At 36.2% G+C, this 21,528-nt stretch overlaps 1 protein-coding gene across 7 annotated transcripts in view; it reads left to right on the top strand.

Annotated features, from left to right (window-relative positions):
* GRM7 (glutamate metabotropic receptor 7) overlaps positions 1–21,528 on the top strand; it is an 849,841-nt gene that overhangs the window by 270,600 nt on the left and 557,713 nt on the right. For all 7 annotated transcript variants that reach the window (XR_012012515.1, XR_012012517.1, XM_072788071.1 and 4 more), the window contains exon 2: positions 384–600. Coding sequence is in view for 5 of the 7 variants with exons in the window: in XM_072788071.1 (XP_072644172.1) it covers positions 384–600 (217 nt within the window). In the remaining 2 variants the exon portion in view is untranslated. The remainder of the gene's footprint in view (positions 1–383; positions 601–21,528) is intronic.

Raw genomic sequence — 21,528 nt, 5'->3', positions numbered from 1 at the left:
AAATAAATAAATAAATAAATAAATAAATTCATTCATTCATTCATTCATTCATTCTTTTTTTAAAAAAAGAAGTAAAACATGATTCTGTTTATCAGAATGGTTACAAATTTTCTCCTAACCACCATGACTCATGTGATTCCCTACCATCTTCATTACCTCTGAAGAGGAAATGAGAGGCCAAGGCACAAAAGCACATCTTTCGGTGCTATCTGAAAGTAGTTGGTTGCATTTAGGTAGTTTAGAGTTGCAGTGGGTTGTTTACTAAAACGTGCATCCTCTTTGGAGCTCGAGCCCTGTATTGTGAGTGAATTATCATCAGTATAAGTGAATCTCTTACATCCTGGTGGTGTGCTCTCTCATGTGGTGTTTTCTTTTCTTTCCAGATCCCCCAGATCAGTTATGCATCAACGGCACCTGAGTTAAGTGATGACCGGCGCTATGACTTCTTCTCCCGTGTGGTCCCACCTGACTCCTTCCAAGCTCAGGCTATGGTGGATATTGTAAAGGCCCTAGGCTGGAATTATGTGTCTACCCTCGCATCTGAAGGGAGTTACGGAGAGAAAGGTGTGGAATCCTTCACACAGATTTCCAAAGAGGCAGGTAGGAAGAGATTGCAATGGTCAAGATGACTTTCTTCGCTTGTCTGTGGCTTGTAGTGTTCTTTCCAATCTTCATTAAACCAACACTGTAGATAATCACTATATCCCTACTCTCATATTCCCTACTGCCTGTAAAGTAAATCTGTAAAGCCTTCATTTACAACACCTTGCCAGTTTTGAAGAGAATATTTTCAAAAGTGTGAAACAGCAGTCCTCTAAAGTATTAGTAGCAGAAAGGGAAATAAGAGAATATGTACTAAATTTGGTATCTTACTTCTGTGTAGTGAGTAATAGTGTGGATTGCAGCCTGCACACAGGAACCTGAGACACTATTGATAAATGTGCCTCTCCACACATGCCCTTCTTCTCTGCCCTGCTCCAAAGTGAGCAAATTGTTTAAAATTATGAGACCCTAGGGATCCCTGGGTGGCGCATCGGTTTAGCGCCTGCCTTTGGCCCGGGGCGCGATCCTGGAGACCCCGGATCGAATTCCCACGTCGGGCTCCCGGTGCATGGAGCCTGCTTTTCCCTCTGCCTGTGTCTCTGCCTCTCTCTCTCTCTCTCTCTGTGTGTGTGACTATCATAAATAAATAAAAATTAAAAAAAAATTATGAGACCCTAATCACGGTGGCTCTTTGCTTTGAAAAGGAATGACAGTGACACTCTGACTGACTTATCTAAAACCAAGGTAAATAAATTATCTAGACAGTAGACTGTATTTAGACAAATAGTCTTTGGAACTTTATTTTGACAAAGATAGTTCAATTAAGTAGCACTTGTAATAGATTATTTTGTAAGTTTCTTTAGCTCGAAATGGAATTAATGAGTTCAAATGTTTGGCCAGCTGGTTTCCATTGGACAGACTTTGAGAAATGAGATTAAAATCTTCACACTTAGGAATTCTGGCAATAAATATTTAGGCTTCCCCATATGGAAATATCGGTACAGTAAACATACATTTAAAAAATGCATGCTTGGATATTCCTGTAAAGTTCTTAATGCTAAAGTTAGGTTCTCAGTTTGGTTTGTAAGAATTTCATCTAATCTGAATGGTTATTGACTGGAATAGTTAGCTGACCATAAAGGTAAATACACAAGCAAGGTAATAGAAACAGAGGTCCTTTTCATGAGGAAACATGTCATAAATCCTGAAGACATGGTTTTGAATATTTGACTGTCATTCTAGAGATACACCTAGACATGTAATGCATCAGGGTATAGATGGTATATCTGCAAATGGCTACTAAAAGAAGGGAGCCAGGGCTTATATATATCCCATGATTTTAACTCAGTCCCTTATCATTAGTTTAAATTTGAATAATTCACTTGAGAGCTGGGTCATTTTTATACTTTTCCATCTGACTGAAATATTCTTACTCTTCATCCCTTTGACTAGATAACTCTTGATCGTTGACAGGTCTCATCCTAAATGCCATTTTTAAATGTATAAATGTACTTCAAACTTTCTTCGGTCTATTCGCTTGGCCTTGTATTTAGTATCTCCTCCCATGGCACTTGTCACATACTGGTATAATTTTTGTTGTTGATGTTTTCTGTCTTGTCCCCTAGACTCTGAGAGGAGATTGTGTCGATCTCATTCACTACTATAGTCCCAGAATCTGTGTTTCTAAGGGAAATATACTTAGTATAATTCAGTTAGAAATTTTCTGATTCGGAAAGAAACCTTAACTCTGGGCTTGTGTCAGGCGTACTAAAATATAAGAGTCATTAATAATGGACTTTGTGAATCTTCAATGAAATACCTTATAAGTTTTGATAACTACATTTTTATTTATTTCTTTGTTTCTTTGACTCCTGCTTTGACCCAAATACTAGAAGCCAATTTAGAGCAATAACTAAAATATGAGCATAACAGCCAATAGATAAGATAAAGAGAAAATATGGGTAAAATAGAAGATAAAATTCAGAGATACAGTTCAGATACCATCTTATTCTATGTAACTGCTGCAAGTGGGTCTCAAATTTAATACTGGACAAAGCAAAGATCACTACCCAATTCATTACAAAATTTACAGTGTCCATAAGGTCAAAATCATGTTGATTATTCAGTAAAGGACAGGGAAAAGACAAATGTTTGCTTTGAAACTTTTCTAACACTATATTTTATAGACAGGTCAGCGGTGAGTTTCATATGGTTATTTATTCCTGGTGCTACTTGGTGAAAACTTAAGATATAATATCAGAGTCTGCTGTATAATGACACTGCAGAAAGGAAACGCCCTTGCAATATGGTATTAAACTCCTAGCTCATAATTTTAGCTAAACATATGTTGAAATGGCCCAGCGCAGAAATAAAGATTTTATCATTGGCAGCCATTTCAGATGAGGTTCTTTAGTCTGAGAGCTTTTGAATTTGAGGACAAGAGTAACTAAAAAGACAGTTGCAGAATTGCAGGAAAACATTGAGGGTTCAGGCAATGGCTTGCAGATTAGTTCTTTTCCTGTAAGTATTATGATATTCATCATGTACTTATAATAAATTTCATTGAAACCACAGCATTTGTGCAATTAATATAAGTGAATTTACTCATATGCTTAACAAATACCCTGCTCCACCCCCAAAGAAAAAAAAAAGAGGAGAGAATATTGCAATTTAAATGACATGCAGGACCTTTATTCACCAGTGTGTACATTACTTAGAGAAAACTTGGACGTGGGAAACATGATTGCATTGCTTCTTCAACTGTTTTCACTTCTCTGGCCTCATAATATGAGCATCTTGCTACCCCAAGCCTGACTTCAGTAGACAGAGATACATATTCATATGCCACAATCTCTAAAATAACCCCACTATTTTCTGATATTCATTCAAAAAAACAGCAATATGTTCTAGTTAAGAAACATGAAAAAAGAGAAGAAAAAATTGCTTTATTGGAATTTCTTGGCAGTATACATGCTTAAGGAAATTTTAAGGGTAATTTTAAATGTCTGCTTTTTTCTCTTGCCTGATGACTGTAGACTCTGGTCCTCAAAGAAAGATACAAGTCCACATGCATTTGTAGAAGGGATGGAGGGGCACAGAGATAAGCACTAGGGTGCCAGGAGGAGGTGGATTTGAGGAACAGGCACTATTCTTTTCATGTTGTAAAACTTTGGATACATGATTTAACTTTTCAGGTCTCAGGTTCCTCATGTAGAGAATGAGATTAATACCTGCTTTGTCAGGTTAGTAATGTAAGTAATATCATATGTTGGGAATCGCCTAACACTCAACAATACCAAGTTATTATTAGTGTATCACACCAGTTGAGTTCCCCATAGAGGAGTGTTGCAAGGTTGCAGAGTTTTTGTCTCACAGAATTGAAGAATGAATCTCTTGGACAATAGGGTAAAGTGAAGTGAAAGTTTATTAAGAGAAGGTGAGAACAAAAAAGAAAAAGAAAAAGGTCTCTAGAGTGAGAAGGGTCCCAAATGCATTGCCACTGAGCCCTTTTATGGTCTTTTATAGAAAACTGACCAGGGAACTTGGTAAATATCTTTTCTATAATATTTATGACAAACATGGTAGACTTGTAAATATTATGAAAATATCTCACCTGTATTTAGAACAAACAAGGTGGATTTGTTATGTTCCCTTCTCTCTGGTTAATATCTTGTCTGTAACATTTTTCCACATCTGGGATTTCTGTGAGCCTGGTTGGGTAGCCCCTTACCTGTCTCTCCCTACCTAGCCTTGCCTATCCCTTACTCATTAGTAGAGTTATTGTTTGAGTTTTAAAAATTTGAAAATAATGCAAGTGATGGATGACACTTGCCTTTAGATATAACTACAAGGTTTTATATATTATATGTAGTTATATAAATTATGTATTATAGGTATATAATAGCTGAGTTGCTATTTTTGCTAATATGCCTTCATTATATTAGAAGCATAAGAAGAAAAAGAGGTTAGCTATTCATATTTTCCTATGTATGTACTGAGAGAGAGAGAGAGAGAGAGAGAGAGAATGAGAGTGAGAGAGCATAAGGTCATTGATGTTTCTATGTACTGTTAGCAGGCTTGAAGGAGTTACTTCCATGCTTTCTGAACAGTTTGACTTTGAAGATTATGATTCTTATCTTATTATCTTTATCTTTTTTCTTTATCTTTTTTTTTTAAATTTTTATTTATTTATGATAGTCACACACAGAGAGAGAGAGAGGCAGAGACACAGGCAGAGGGAGAAGCAGGCTCCATGCACCGGGAGCCCGACGTGGGATTCGATCCCGGGTCTCCAGGATCGTGCCCTGGGCCAAAGGCAGGCGCCAAACAGCTGCACCACCCAGGGATCCCTTTTTTCTTTATCTTTTTCTTTATCTTATCTTATCTTATCTTATCTTATCTTATCTTATCTTATCTTATCTTATCTTTATTAGTATCTTTAAGCCTTTCAGTGCCAGGGTAACTCAGTCAGTTAAGCCCTGAACTTTGGCTCAGATCATGATCTCAGGGTCATGGGATGGAGCTGGGCATCCTTGGCTCTGTGCTCAGCAGGGAGTCTGCTTGAGATTCTCTCTCTCCCTTTTCCTCTGCACCCCCCACAGTCTCACCCCTCCCCCAGAATAAATAATAAATACATCTTTTTTTTTTCTTTAAAGTTGTGCCCTTTAAGATTACTTCTAAAATTTACTTTAGACCTTTAGACTTAAGTCCTGAAGCAGAGGCTGCTTAAGAACTAGAGCATGAGGTGTATCCACCATGCACATAGTCAAGAACATGAGTGAGCTCTCCTTTATCATGCTGTGGTAGAAGAAATCAAGACAATGATGTCTGAGGAAAGAAACCATGCTTCATCAGGAGACCATATAATTTGTTTGGAACATGGAAACATAGGCACACTTTCTCTAAGCTCTCAAAGAAAACCTCAGTAGTCATGGGAGATTTAAATATGCATGGATGCTGCTCCTTGTTGAAGAGTCCTTCAAAGAGGACTGTAACATGATTTTCTCAAATGATGAGATTTTTGTAAAACAGTTATATTTGCATAAATTGCCGTTTATTTGAATGAATGCACATGCAGTATCAACAAAAGCAATTTATTGCTTAATATCACAAGGAATAAGAGATTATTCACTCCCAATGTGCTTTAATATTCAAGTCAACATAGTAACCTAACTAGCCTAAATTAGACATATAGTCTCCTCTTTCTAAAGTGAAGGTAAAAACTAAATGCTTATGATAGTATATACAACCTTAATATATTTCAGACTTTTGAATCAAATTTCGTTCAAGGATTATGGGAGTAAGGGCATATGACTTTTGAGTTTGCCAGACAATTTTCAGGAGAATCACATGACCAATGTTTCACAATATAGCACAAATAGTAATGATTTGCTACTGCGTATGGTATCATGACAGATGTCCACTTTTCAAAATCTGAAATAACAGTTGAATTATCTTTTTGGTATTTTGTGCCAGTTACTTAGTACAGATATTTTAATTGGTCTTATAAAGCAATTATCATTATTAGATAAACTATAGAACTTAATTTTATTTAATACTTTGTCTTAATCTAGAATATTCTTTCCTAGAGTAATTAGGTGAGACTTAATCAACTATTAATAACTTTTTTTGCAAATCTCAGTCTCTTTTAGATCTCAAGAACTAGTTAGATTTGCTTATTATGGGATTCTGTTTTCCTTATTGGATTCTGCGCTTCTCCCTGTTTCAGAGATGCAATGTTTACTTTCATTTGTGTGGGAATTATCAGTCTTCCCCACCGTACTGTAACCTCTATGAGGTCAAGGACTTTGCCTTAGGACCCCATCATCTACCACAGTATTTGACATATAGAAGGCATTCAATAAGTATTTAAAAGAAGATGAGAAGAGAGAGAGGAGTTGCATGTCTTCCTTTGCCTTTTAGAAAAAGCCTGTAGATGAAACATTTATGATATATAATTTTGTAATATGTAATTTTGTGACTTGTGGGTCACAAAAAATTATATCCTACACCTGTTTGCTGTGGTTTAATACAGATGCCCTCATTCTGACTCTACTGTCTTCTTCTCTCTTATGATCCCCTCATAAAACTTAAAGCAGTGTGATGTAACATGTCTTTAATTCCATCTAGGTTGAATTGCAGATTCTTTTCCTTTTATTTTTTTGTCTCTGCCTGTGTCATGGTGAATATAGAAAACTCAGAGGCATTTTCGAGCCTAACTGCAGTGTTTCCCAAATGAAGTGTTCAGTGGTCCTAGTTTAAATACAGGTATTAAACATTCAAAGGCTAACTTTCAAAATGTAAAATCACAAGAACTCCCATGATATCATTTATCTTCAGTTGTTCTTAAAACTAAACTGTAAATTCCCAAGAAGAGGAATTATATTTTGTATTTTATTTTTTAGATTCTCAGTGGTTAGCACAGCATTTTATATTTTTACCCTGACTCCATTTACTAGCACATCTTGAGGGTGACCCCTTACCCACACCATCATTGCCATTTACTTCTGGGCAGTGAGCTCCATTCATAGCTATATCTGTTCATACCTCCAGATTAGCCCCTCTGATGTAGTATTCATTCAGTTATGATGATAATCTTTCTAAAATAGAAAGAAGGCTATTTCATTATTTATCTCTGGTCTCTCTTTCCCCAGAGGAATAAGTAAACAATATCTAGCATGGCATATAAGTCCTTTCTGATCTAGTGTTTGCTTCAGTCATGAGTCTCATTCCCATACTATCCCTATCCTCTTTTATTCTCACCTCAGGCCCCCATACACTCTTTTTACCCTACCAATTCAACCTTCTGTAAGTATCAGGATACTCTGTTCCTTTGTCAACACTATGCTTCTGCCTGGACCACCAGCTAACTCTAGTTTATTTTTTTCAAAATACGACACCTTGGGAAAAGCCATCCTTGACTTAATCGTCCTTTGTGATCCTATTTTGGGTTGCTGTGTATACATTTGTTTATTTTAACAGCACTCCATTTTAAGTCTACATCCCTGAATAAATTCATGGAGAATGACCAATGACACAAGTCTTGAGGAGAAAACAAGCCTGCATATCACTATAGAGCTAAAATGGCCAGATGTTCATGTTCCCAGCCTTCCTTGAAGCTAAGGTACAACCATGTAACCCAGTCTTGGCTAATCAGACATACCCATCATAGATGATCCAAGAGCTGGGGGTACAGAGAAGCAGGAACAACAGAGAACCCATATTGTTGACAGTAGCTGCAGTGATATCCATGTTCTAGGGCTGGAGATGGCAATCAGCATGAGCTGGCAGCGGTAGTACAATCTCCAACTTCCATTCCAAGAGTAGCAGCAACAGTGCCCCAGTTAACTTGGTTCTGTGGCACATGTTTTGGCTTTGATACCGATAGCTTAGTCATCCTTTGTTTTGGTTCATTTTCTGACTTTGGTTCCCAGGCTTCCCCAGTGATTCTGTGGATTGTCCAGCATAATTTAAATAATAATTTAAAGGGGGTGCCTGGGTGGCTCAGTTGGTTGAGGGTCTGACTCTTGATTTCAGCTCAGGTCGTGAGATAGAGACCTGCATCAGGCTCCCCACCAGGAGTGAAGCCTGCTTAAGATTCTCTCCCTGCCTCTGCTCTGTCTGCCTGCTTGCATGCACACACATGGACTCAATCTCTCTCTCTCTCTCTCTCTAAAAAATAAATAAATAAAAAACAAAAACAAAATCCCCCAAAACGACACACACTACAAAACAAAACACTTTAAAGTAGTAATTTAAATTTATAATTTATTTTCTACTTGATCTAGACAGGCTTTACTTTAGTTGTTTGGCTTCTACTTTCATTAATATAATCGAGAGTGTCTCTTCTGTAAGTTCCATAACACTTTTTATATAACTCTGTTGTAGAATTGATAGCATGTTATTGTAATCTGTCTAATTATCCTCTCCCATTAATGTAAGCCTATTGGGATGAGGCATTATGTTGTATTTGTCTTTCAACACTCTATATCCAGGATAATGTCCAACATAGATTAAGCTCAACAAATGCACATTTAATTTAAAAATAGTCTTTTAATAATGGAAGAGGTGATGATTTCATGGCTGTAGTTGGCACAATAAAACTGCTAGAGGTTTTTCCAATTTGGCTTTCTAAACTTATCATTAATCTCTTATAGTAAGCTGACTTTATAGAAGGAAAAAGATGGCATAAAATATCTGCTGATATGCCTTACATTCATATAGTACATGTCTGAGTACTTTCTTTGTGTCAGATGCAGTTCCAGAATAATAGTCATAAATAATGATTATAGTAGTAACAACCACAAGACAAAAATAATAATTATCTTTGCTTTAAAAAAATTTTTTTTTAAGATTTTATTTATTTGAGAGAGCTCTCTCTCAAAGATAGCAACCAGGAGAGCATGAGGTAAAGGGAGAGGCAGGCTCCATGCTGAGCAGGGTGCCTGACATGGGGCTCGATCCCAGGACCCTGAGATCATGACCTGAGCCAAACGCAGATACTTAATCGACTGAGCCACCCAGGCATCCCTAATCTTTGCTTTCTAAAGGTAGAAACACATAAAACACATGAAAACAGCCTCATTGGGGGCATGCTGTAAGGGAGAACTCAGGAAGAAAACAGATGCCTAGCTAAGCCTCAAAGGAGTTCACAGACAAGGTTGACCTATCTGGGGTAGTGAATGACATTTTAGGAAGAGAGGGTCATAGTAAAAACCCAAAAGAAAATTATTTAATGATATTTTAATTTGTAAATGGTATAGGAAATAGCATCACTTTGAAAAAAATTATGCACGTTGAATTACTATGATGTAAAATGTTCTTCCACACAACATGGAAACTACTGCAGAAAATGCTCTGGCTTTCGAGCCAAGAACTTCTAATTCTGGCCTTAAGTCCTATAGTAAGTGACTGGGAGTCAGCCTACTGCTCCTTTGCATTGTAAAGTCATCACATACTTACTGAGAAAAACTAGTCTTTCCTGGTTCTGATGATTCTCAGATGCATATCACCCTGATTGCAAAGGATGGGCTTTTTCCAGGCAATAATAGACTGTCATTGTGGATGTGAGACTGGAAATAGAAGATGACAGAGTGGTTTTGCTGCATGAAGGAATAGGCACTAGAAAAGACATCTCAGCAATTCCTCTTCACCCCTTCTACCTTCCTTCATTGCAGTTGAGCATCGTGAAGGAATATGAAAGGACCTGAAGATAAGGTGAACTCCTCCTTTTCTCACCTACTTGGTATCATTACCATATGTTGCACATGCTTAAGAGAGGAAGGACATGGGATTGTGGCCCTGAGGTTAAAGATGTAGTGAAAAGGAACATAGCTCAACTTTAAATATAGAAAGAGAGACTCAAATTTCGAGGATTCCATTGAGCAATAGAATTTCTTGGTCAGTTGGGTAGGGGAGAAGAACATTGCTTTTATGGCATAGTTTACACTGGAAAATGTAAACCATGCTTTTATAATATACCCACTAAATTTCAGAGGCAGATGGTTTGATTAATTCTCTGATTTTGTAACACTGCCTTCAGCTTTTAGCTGAGGCTTTCTTTTCTCAGTCTTTACAAAAGTGTTTATTGGAAGAGACTCAGTTTGAATAGGTTTTGATGGATGTCAGCAAGAGAGAGAAATTACAGTAGAAAAAAAATAGAACAACAGCTTATAGAACTAGAAGGAAACATATCGAGTTCAAGTGTTTCTTAGGCGTGTGTACGTTTTGGTTGTGGCAAAGTAGGAACCTAGTGTGTGAGTCCCACTAAGGCCATGCACAGCGAGGAAGAGACATTTCTCAATGTAATTTCAGTGCTCCAGCCAAAAATTGGAAGTGGTCACAATCCCAAATGTGTCCTCTTTTTGGTTGCCTTTGCCAGAGGCTTCCCGGAGTTTCATTCCACTGGAATAGGCAAGTAAAGGGGGAGGGGAAGCTTGAACAGAATCCACACAGAAAAGTGCAATATTCATCACAATAGTGCGGAGGGGTGGGCATAGAATTAGTCAAATGGATCGTCCTAAAAGATAGATACTCTAGTATAAGAAACCTTAAATTAATAATTGGCAGCTTGCGAAATATCTATTTACTGGACTCCAGCTCCTTCCTAAATAATTTTGTATTTGGAACAACTTGATGTGTGTAAATGTAGCCTCTTTGAGACCTGCACAGAAGGATCTGTTTTCCTTTTATTTGGCAAATGGATCCCTGCTGTTAAATCTTTCAAGAGATTATAGGAAATTCTACAAAGCCTTACATCAGTTGCATTAGCACTCTCAGGCGAACTGAAGGATCAGTAGCCAACCTGAACACATACTCCATTAAGACTTTGAAATACTTTGACCTTGGGTAGCTCCAAATTTGCCTATTCCTAATGCTTCACATTTTGTGTTACTCTTTTGGCGGGGTATCTTAAATAACAAGCACTTTAAACATACTGCCAATAATCATTAAGTTGCATTATTCTATTACATTAATATTTTAGAGTTGACATTAACTGCCGAGCTAACTCCTTTTTGGATAGGTATCAATGGGTTGTCATCACTTTTAACAAGTCATACTGTTTGGGTGACCCTTTGAGAAACTAGTATAGAGTTACAACATAGATATTTACATACAAGGGAATATATTAAAAGTAAAGTCATCATGATAATGATCCAGGTCTTAAGAGAAAACTTTGAAGTATATATTAGATGCGCCTAAGTAAAAAGGTGCTTACTAAAAGTATCCACTTATGAAAAAGGTTTATTTTTCTTAGGCTGTTGTTAGTGATCCTTTTGATTTAAATTAAAAAAAAATTAAACAGTCAATATTACAAATATAAACCTGGTATATTTTTTATCAAAAAAAGATATGTTTCCTTGGAAATGCAAAGTTGTAGGATTATGACTACAGAAATTTCGACGAGTGATGACTAATTATATAGAAGTTTGTTGTTTTCAAACTCAATACTGGAGAGTAGAGAAATTACATATTCTTCTGGTCAAAGTTTTTTGGCACTAATGTTGTTAATACTTAGTTTTATATCAGGATGATGAGTTATTTTCTAAAATCGTGGTATATGGTAATGCACTTAGTACACATTCCACTCTCCACACTTTTGAGTAATTAATGTAAATTTTGTTATCAGTCTGTTCTTATGGGTATTTTGTTCAACAGTAACCAGTGAGTAGTTAAGATAGGAAGTAGAAACGGGTTGCTTGCATTAGACTCAGATTGAATTCTTCTCGAGAGTTTGCCTCATTTATTTATGGGGCTCCCACTATATTTTTCTCAGTTTTATTAAGATAGAATTGACACCTACAACACCGGGAAAGTTTAAGGCATACAATGTGATGATTTGATATACTTATATATTGCAAAGTAATTACCACAATAGGGTTAGTTACCACCTATTACCTCACATGATTACTGTTTCATTTTGTGATTAGAACATTTAAAATTTACTCTCTTAGCAACGTTTAAGTATGTAAGACGGTGTTGTTAATTATAATCACTATGTAGTACCTTAGATTTCTTGCACTTACTCATCTTCTAACTGTAAGTTTGTGCCATTTGACTGACATCTCCTGGTTACCTATACTTCCTATAACCTCTGGCAACTACAATTCTACTCTCTGTTGCTATGATTTATAGATTCCACATATAAGTAATATCATACAGTATTTGTCTTTCTTTGTCTGACTTATTTCACTTAGTATGATGTCTCCAAGGTCCATCCATGGCAGCATTTCCTTCATTTTAATGACTGAATAATAGTTCAGTGTTTGTATATATAGATATATGTGTATGTGTATGTTATAATTTATATATATATGTAAATTATATGTATTATATATACAAATATATATATATATATATATATATATATATATAATTTTCTTTATCCATTCATCCATTGACACTTAGGTTGTTTCCTTATCTTGACTATTGTGAATAATGCTACAAGGAGCATGGGAGTGTAGACATCTCTTTGCAATCCTGATTTTATTTCATTTGGATATATATCCAGAAGTCTATTTGCTGGATCATATGGTAGTTGTAGTTTTAAGTTTTTGAGGATCCTCCATACTATTTCCTTTGGTGGCTGTACCAATTTACATTCCAACCAGCAGTGAACAGGATTCCCTTTGCACCACATTCTCACCATGTGTCTTTTGTCTTTTTGATCATGCCATTACAATAGATATGAGGTGATATCTCACTGCAGTTTTGATTTGCTTTCCTCCGATATTAGTATCTTTTCACATACGTGTTGGCCATCTATTGTAAGTAATTTGTTTTAGGTAAGGACTAATGCCATTGTTTTCTGGCTGTTTTATAGTTTCCCTTGTTCCTTTCTCCCTCTCATGATGCCTCCCTTTGTGAATCGATGGTTTTCCATAGTGATATACTTTGATTCGCTTTTGGTTATCTTTTGTGTATCTACTATGCTTTGTGACTACAATGAGGCTTACATAAAACATCTTACAGATATAACAGCCTGTTTAAAGCTGATAACAGCTTAACTTTGCACACACAAACTCTACTCTTTTATTCCCCCTCACTCTTTTATGTTTTTGATGTCACAATTTACCTCTTTTTGTATTGTATATTCATTAGCCTACTATTGTAAATGTAGTTTTTAAAATATTTTTCTTAAAGCCTTTACACTAGAGTCAAGTGGCTAACACACCACATTACACTGTTAGAATATTCTGACTTTGATGCATCCTTACTTTTACCAGTGTGTTGTATATTTTCATACATTCTGTTACTAATCAGCTGTTGTTCATTTTCAGTTGAAAAACTTTCAGAATTTCTTGTAAAGAAAGCCTAATGATGATGAACTCTCTCAGCTTTTGGTTTTCTGGCAGTCTTTATCTCTTCTTTATTTCTGAAGGGCAACTTTGCTGGATAGAACTTTCTTGCTTGACTTTTTAATTATTTTCTCTCATCACTTTGAGTGTATTATCTCACCATCTCCTGGCCTTTAAAATTTCTACTGAGAAATTTGCTGATTGTTTTATGAGCGTTCCTTTGATTTTCATAATGGGTCTTAGAGAAAATCGCTTTAAGTTGAGTTTGGTGACCTATGAGCTTTACAAACTTGGATACCTAAATCTCTTCCTAGATTTGGGAAGTTCTCAGGCATTAATTTTTTTAAACAAGTTTTCTGGCCTCTTCTCCATCTTTTCCCCCTTTGATTCTCCCATAATGCAGAAATTGCTACTTTTGATGGTATCTGATAGATCACATAGGCTTTCTTCCCTTTCTTCATTCTTTTTCATTTCCTTCAGACTAGATACTTTCTTCTTCTTTTTATTTAATTTTGATTAGCCATTAGTTTCAGACTTCAATTAGCCATTAGTTCAGGTGTAGTGTTCAACAATTTATCAGTTATGTATAATATCCAGTACCTATCACATCACGTGCCCTCCTTTACGCCTATCACCTAATTACCCCATCCTAACACCCATCTCCCCTCCAGGAATCCTCAGTTTGTTTCATATAGTTAAGAGTCTCTCATGGTTTCTTCTCCCTCTCTGATGACTTCTCAGTCAGTTTTCCCTCCCTTCCCCAATGATCCTCTGTGCTATTTCTTATTTTCCACATATGAGTGAAACTATATGATAATTGTCTTTCTTTTATTGACTTATTTTGCTCAGGATAATACCCTCTAGTTCCATGCATATTGATGTAAATGGTAAGTATTTATCCTTTCTGATAGTTGAGTAATATACCACTATATATATATATATATATATATATATATATATATATATATTATATAAAGAAGAAGGGGCTTACATATATATATATATATATATATATATATATATATATATATATAGACAAATGTCAATGGACATTTGGGCTCCATTCATCTGTCGATGGACATTTGGGCTCTTTCCACAGTTTGGCTCTTTTGGACATTGTTGCTATAAACACTGAGGTGCAGCTGCCCCTTCAGATCACTATGTTTGTATCTTTTGGATGAATACCTAGTAGTGCCATTGCTGGGTCATAGGGTAGGTTTATTTTTAACTGCTTGGGGAACCTTCACACTGTTTTCCAGAGTGTCTATACCAGCTTGCATTCCCATCAATAGTGTAAGAGGGTTCTCCTTTCTCTGTATCCTTGCCAACATTTGTTAGTTCCTGTCTTGTTAATTTTAGCCATTCTGACCAGTGTGACCAGTGTATCTCATTGTGGTTTTGATTTTTATTTCCCTGATACCAAGTGAGATGAAGCATTTTTCATGTCAGACTGGATAATTTCAAAGTTCCTGTCTTTTAATTTATAGATTCTTTCTTCTGCTTGATCCATTCTGATATTAATACTCTCCATTTCATTTCTTGATTCTTTGGTTGTATTCTTTTGCTCCAGAATTTCTATTTGGCTCTTTCTTATGATTTCTGTCTCTTTGTTAAACCTGTCATTTTGTTTGTGTGTTGTTTTCTGATTTCATTGAATTATCTTTGTGTTTTCTTGTAGCTCATTGAGTTTCCTCAAAACACCCATTTTGACTTCTTTGTTGGGTAAGTTGTAGATCTCCATATCTTTAGGATTATTATGGAAAGATTATTGTGATTCTTTAGTGTCTTGTTTCCTTGATTTTCCATGTGCTTTGAAATATTGTGTTGCTATCTTTGAATTTGCCGTAGCAGTCACGTTTCTAGTCATTACTGAGAGAGACACAGAGAGAGGCAGAGACATAGGCAGAGGGAGAGGCAGGCTCCTCGTGGGGAGCCCTATGCGGAACTCCATCCTGGGATACCAGAATCATGCCCTGAGCCGTCGGCAGATGCTCAACTCTTGAGCCACCCAGGCATCCCTATTTCCATTACTCCTGATAGGGAGTCTGAGGCTTTCTTAGTCTTTCTATGGATGTGTCTGCTTTATGTTTCTTGTTTCCTCTTGTGGCAGGATTCTTAAGCTTGTATGTCATTTCTTGATCTTTCAATGCACCATGTCCGGTGGTCATAGCTTGCCTTTTGCTTTCCCCCGGGGGTGGAGCTAAAGCTCAAGTTTGTGGTCTTTTCCTAGCCCACAGATTCATGATGGCTTTCTGTGCATTTTCACTAAATGTCTGCCAAAGCTGACGCTTGCCATCTTTCAGAGCATGCATAGAGAACCAATCACAGGTTAGGAGAGTATATGGGTGAAGTGTACATAGCACTGGGGATACGTGTGGGCCATATGAGGGGATATGTGGGCAAGGTGTCTCCAGCAGTACACAGTTGTGTTTTTTGATGGAGTCCATGATGCGGTTAGTAGGATCTACATCTCTTTAATATCTTCTGAGGGTCCTATCTGCCTCTCTCATAGTCTCCCCCTGCCGCCCCGCCCCATGAATCATGACTCCATACTCTGGATGGGGTGAGATTGGACTGAGACTCTTTAGTAATGTCCAACATAGTGAAGACAAATATTTACTCCCATGCTCTCATTTAACCCTTGGGAGAAATCATGTGCTGAGAAGATCTTATCTGACACTGAATTGTGCCTACTTGGAGGAGAAGTGATGCAAGTAAATTAAAGCTCTTCTTCTTAACCCTCTCAATACATCCAAACCCATACTTTTTTTTGGTTCCTATTATATGCTGGGACTTCTCCACTGGAAACCTGAACTACCACAATAGCTCACTTGTCTGTGGGTGATTGCCTAAGAGAGTATTCTCCAACGACTTGTGAACCATGGTCAAGAGGATCAAGTTCACAGGCCACTGCAGGCACCACATTCAAGGTCTGTATGCCTGTTGCCTAATATATGGCAATATATTGGTGTATGGTATTCAATCCTGTAGATCCTACAAAGGCACTTTTGTCTGTGAATGGATTCCAGTTATTTACTGAAGGGAGATAAAACAAAGGATGTCTTTCTTATTCAACCATGTTGCTGTTGTCACTCCATCCAGTGTATTTTTAAAAGACAGAATATGAGTTATACTTGGGCATACAAAATCTAAATTAGAAAGGAAAAAGATAGAACAAGCATATTTTGTAATGAAAATATATGTGTTAACTAAGTAATTGCCTTTTTAAAGAACTGGACTGGATCAGATTTAATATATTTTACTATTATTCTATATGTTTTGTTCTAAATCAGTCTAAGGCACTCAACCAAATGATAATACTAAATGGCAAACATTTAAAAATTTCTAAATAAACTTTCTTGTTGAGAAGACAAAAAAGCTGACAGAAGATGCTGGTTGGAGGCCAAGCATTAGTGGTGAAGATTGTTGGAGTAATGTCAAGTTCACAGGATGCTCAAAATGAAGTTATGGGACAGAAAATAATAAGGAGATGAGGGTCTCTGAATATAAACTCCTTTACAAGTTTTCTTTGGGTTGCAGTTTCCCAGGGTACTCCCTTAATGTTACTGAGAAAAGGAAAGTTTCCACTTTCTTATAGTGTGAATTTAAGTTTAACAGTGGCTTATTTTCTCTGAACAAATTCACTCAGCCTTAGATTACTGCATCTATATTAGAGTAATGGCTTTGGTGGCAAACTGCATCGATAACACAGCAACACTTCTGCAGAGGTGTCTGATTCCTAGTTTGACTGGCTTTTGGCTGATAATGATTATTTGTTACCTTGCTTGTATCCATTCCTTTTAAAGGGGGAAGTCATCCTCATATCTATTATGTGAAAGCATAAAAACTTGTTTACAATTGAGTGTGTATAAAAAACAACTTCAGCCTTAGAGTCAGCATTCTATGTACAATATGACTGGTTTAGTTCACAGAAAAATGAGTATATACATTTTTATATCCTGACCTTGTCTTATCCTCCAGAAGAGCAGAACTGGTACCATGAGACATGACAGTAGACTTTCTAGTTACTTTAAAAGTTCTTTTGTTGGTGTTTTTATTTGTTTAATCTTATTAGATATGTAAATCATTTGGTCAAAAGTTTTTGATAATTACTGAAAAAGAAGGAAAAAAGCATGCAAGCAACATAAATTAACTATGGGTGGTTAAGGAAAAAAAAAAAAGATTGTTTGGAAAGTTTATGAGCTATCTCAAGGAAATAGATGAAAAACCAAAGAACTAAGCTTGGAACAGGCAGGAAAAACGGCTACTCTAAAAAGTCAGGTAGCAGGAGATAAAGAACTGTCTTCAGGAGACCACCAACAGCATGCATCAGTTCCAATACCATTTAGACCTTCAGGTTTGTGCTCCAAACTCAGAATCTAGTAGGAAGCATCGCAATACTCTGCCATATGCCCATCCTTTGACAATTGATTAACAATTATACCAGCTAGGTTTTGGAATTACTGTAGACATCTAAGATAAACATCAGATCCTAATATCCAAACAGGTGCTGGTGACAAATGTGTACCTCCAGATGTGATATAATAGATTTTCTTCTCAGTCCCTGTAATGTCTTTCCTTGGACATTTGAAAGAAAAAGAAGAATTCATAGCAATGTAAAATGTTCTAGTTGAAGCAGTTCTGTTGAATTTCTAAAATAAAAGTAGTCTTCTTTTTTCCTTTAAAGAGATTCTCAAAAGAAACCATTATGACTTTAAATACCTGCAGAACATTCCCCAAACCACTGGCTCTCTAAAAAGATAGGGAATACAATTTTCCAAGCTTTACACCTGTGACAGGATTCATTAAGAACCAGATTTAAATTGTCAGGTGATCCAATTAGTTTTACCTTACCCCATGACTTGATATAAAAAGAATGAGAGTAGGGGGGAGATTTATCACCATCACTAGAAAATTTCACACATTCTGAGCACTCATTCTAATGACAGAAGGTCAAGAGGAGCATTTTTACATGATAAGAATGGCTTTTGCTCATTTGTATTGAGCAGTTTAGAAAAAGAAATGTGATTTCATTTTTGTACATCCCAGAATTCCAGCCAACCTCTGTGACTGTGAGTTTTTGATAATGGGAGTAAACAAACCTCCTTTGAAATGTAGAAGTGACAGTAGACAGGCCATGTTCCTGAGTTCTTCCCTGCAGGGGCATGAGTAGAATAAGGTGACTGAACATTCTGTGTTGAAGCCCAGGAGAAACAAAACTTGTTGAGAAGGAAAATGATGGGGGCCCATTGCATGCTGGGATAGGGATGAGAAGCTTCTGGCTGTGTTTGCCATAGAGCCCAAGAAAAATGCTTTTCAAACACCATGACTGAAACATTTCCAGTAAAGCTAGCTTTAGAGAGCCTGCAGTTAATTGTTTGGGAAAATTCTGTGTGAAAGAAGAGTATTTAACACCTATATCCACTTTTCCAAGATATGAATAATTATAACCATGTATAGAACTGAGATGCAAATAAAATGTAGGTTATTACTCTGTTATGAAGCAAAGTCCAATACATAGACTAATAGAGAGAAAGAGGATTAAGGACCCTTCATTCTGCTTTCAATCTATTTTCCTTTCTCTCAGTTTCTGTTTGACCCCTTGGTTAGTTTCCACTTTCTGTTTTTTTTTTTTTTTCCCTTTGGCAAACTAGACTCCAAATACCAAAAATTGCATCTCTCCAGGCTTTCATTTAACTAGTTTCCTCTGCCTGTTATCACCTCCCAAGCTCAGTTGATCAGTATTTATCTCCCTCAGGAAAGTTAGAGTATGTTCTTTTCTCCTCATCTCTACCCCTGTCTACTGTTCCTTGCACTTCTACATCTCTCTGTGGTGATATTTATTTTGTTTTGTCATTGTTATGACATGAAAGATTATGAACTCCATAAGGGCAGCTACAGATATTAAAAATGGTGAGGAGGTATTGAAAATTCTTGGACACCTCCCCCAGTTCAGATGCTGGCCAGAACTTATAACATGCTCCTATGGAAATATGAAATGCTAAATAAACATTTGTTTATGTAGTGAAATGCTGGCATCTAAAATCCATAAATCTGCTTGCCCTTTTCATTCAAATCTTTCTGTAAATCTCACCTCTCCAGAGAGCCTTTCATCCCACCTTGTGTAGTACTGGCAACAAGCTGCTATGGCAAATCTGGTAAAGAAACCTGTATCCCCCAATTTCCTAAGGTTGGTTTAGTTGCAGGTTTATGATGGATTAGGAAACTTACACAATGTTAACACTATTAGTACACTATTAGTGCTTTTCTTTTTGTCAGTGCCATTGAGTTTAACTAAGACCTAATCACATTCTTAAATCTTCAATTCATTCTGCACATAGATTAAAGGGTTTATTTTATGCATTTGACACATGAAGTGGTTTTTCTTAGGTGTGTGTGTGTGTGCATGAGAAAGATTAAAATTAAAATAGAGACAACTGATAAATACAGGGAACCAGAAAATTAAAGGCAAGTTGGTTTTGTTGAGTTGGGAGATGAAAAAAAAAAAAGAATGAGTTTTTTTTTTCTTTTCTAAATTAAGAAGAGCTATATGTAAAATAAACAAATAATAAACCACTAAATTTCAGAAGAAATATATTTCCTATAGTGCAGGACTACTACCTGGTTCAAAATAAACTTGCTATAGTTTTTTGTAGCAATCAAGGTCTGAGTACATTTATTACAGAAGAAAATAAAAGATTATACTGACTTCCTTTTTCATATTTCCCTCCCATTTAAATGGGGTCAGTCTGAAAGATCCAGCTTCCTTCTAGTTTTTTTGGAGGAAGACGAGGAAGACAGAGATTACCACCAGGAAGTGGGCAAATCCTCAATACTGGACACTCAGGCTTCCTTCCTTCTCTCTCTTTTTTCTTCTTTCCATTTTTCATCCTTTCCCCAAACATCCACTGAACATTTGAATGATGATTTAGATTTAATGATGATTAAGAGCATGTTTGGAAGTTAGTAGTACCTAGATTTAATATTTAGTTCTGCTCATTATAGAAATGTGTGGTCGCTTATCCTCCCAAAGTTTCCATGTCCTTATATATAAAACAGAAATAATACTAGATCCTTCTTTAAAAGAATTTCGTGCAAAATAAATGAACTAATCCAATGCATAAGACTACTTAGCATGGTGCCCATCACAGACTAAATACTTTATAAACATTAACTGTTGTAATGATTTTTACCTTAATGATAGGTACTACTACAATTTCTAATAATAATCCTTCCTTTCTTATTACTTCTATTGTTTTCATTTACTCTACAAATATCTATTGAGGGTCTACTGGTTTTTCAGCACAATTCTGGATGCCAGGGATGAACAAAATAGATCTAGACCTTTCCTGTATATTCTAAAGAGATAAGGAGATAGTAAACAATCAGATAGTGTTGAGAATGTATCAGTGAAAAACAAAGTATTTTTTAAAAATTAAATTATTTTTTTTTTGCTTTTTAAGTTTTTATTTCAATTTCAGTTAGTTAACATATAGTGTTGTATTAGTTTCAGGTGTACAGTATAGTGATTCCACAGTTCCATACATTACTCTATACTCATCACAATAAGTGCGCTCCTTAATCCTGTTATTTATATCATCCATCTTACCAACTACCTATCCTCTGATAATCATCAGTTTTTTCTATATAGTCAAGAGTATGTTTCCTAGCTTGTCTCTCTCTCTCTCTTTTAGTAAACAAAGTCTTTTCATTTTTCTTATGCATCTTTGTTTTCATAAATGTCTAACTGAAATTCAGAATTTCACTGGATTATACATGTAGAACATGAACCATAGTAATAAGAACAGTTCTGGTAACTTTGTAAATGATAAAAGTCACAAATACTTTCATATCACAATGCAGTTATTGCACATACTAAAATATATCATGTATATTGGTATTACTACTTTGGAATTCTGAGTTATTTTATACAAAAATGAATTTCGTTAAATTCCTTTTATTTCGGATGCTTACATTATAGTGGGGACTTAAATAGATTGAAACAGGGTGAAGGGGAGTGAAGGGTGACAAACGCTTAGTTATATATATGAGGTGGAGCCAATACTGAGGAGAAATTTGAGGAGTAGAGTGGAAATCAAGATCCCTATTTTGTCCTTGCGATGTTTGAAATGCATACAGTATACTCAAGTGGAAGGGTTGACCTAGCAGTTGAGAGGTCCACAACAGA

Source organism: Canis lupus, chromosome 19, assembly GCF_048164855.1.
Source record: "Canis lupus baileyi chromosome 19, mCanLup2.hap1, whole genome shotgun sequence".
Lineage (NCBI taxonomy): Eukaryota > Metazoa > Chordata > Mammalia > Carnivora > Canidae > Canis > Canis lupus.
This window is presented reverse-complemented; position numbering and strand designations above follow the sequence as displayed.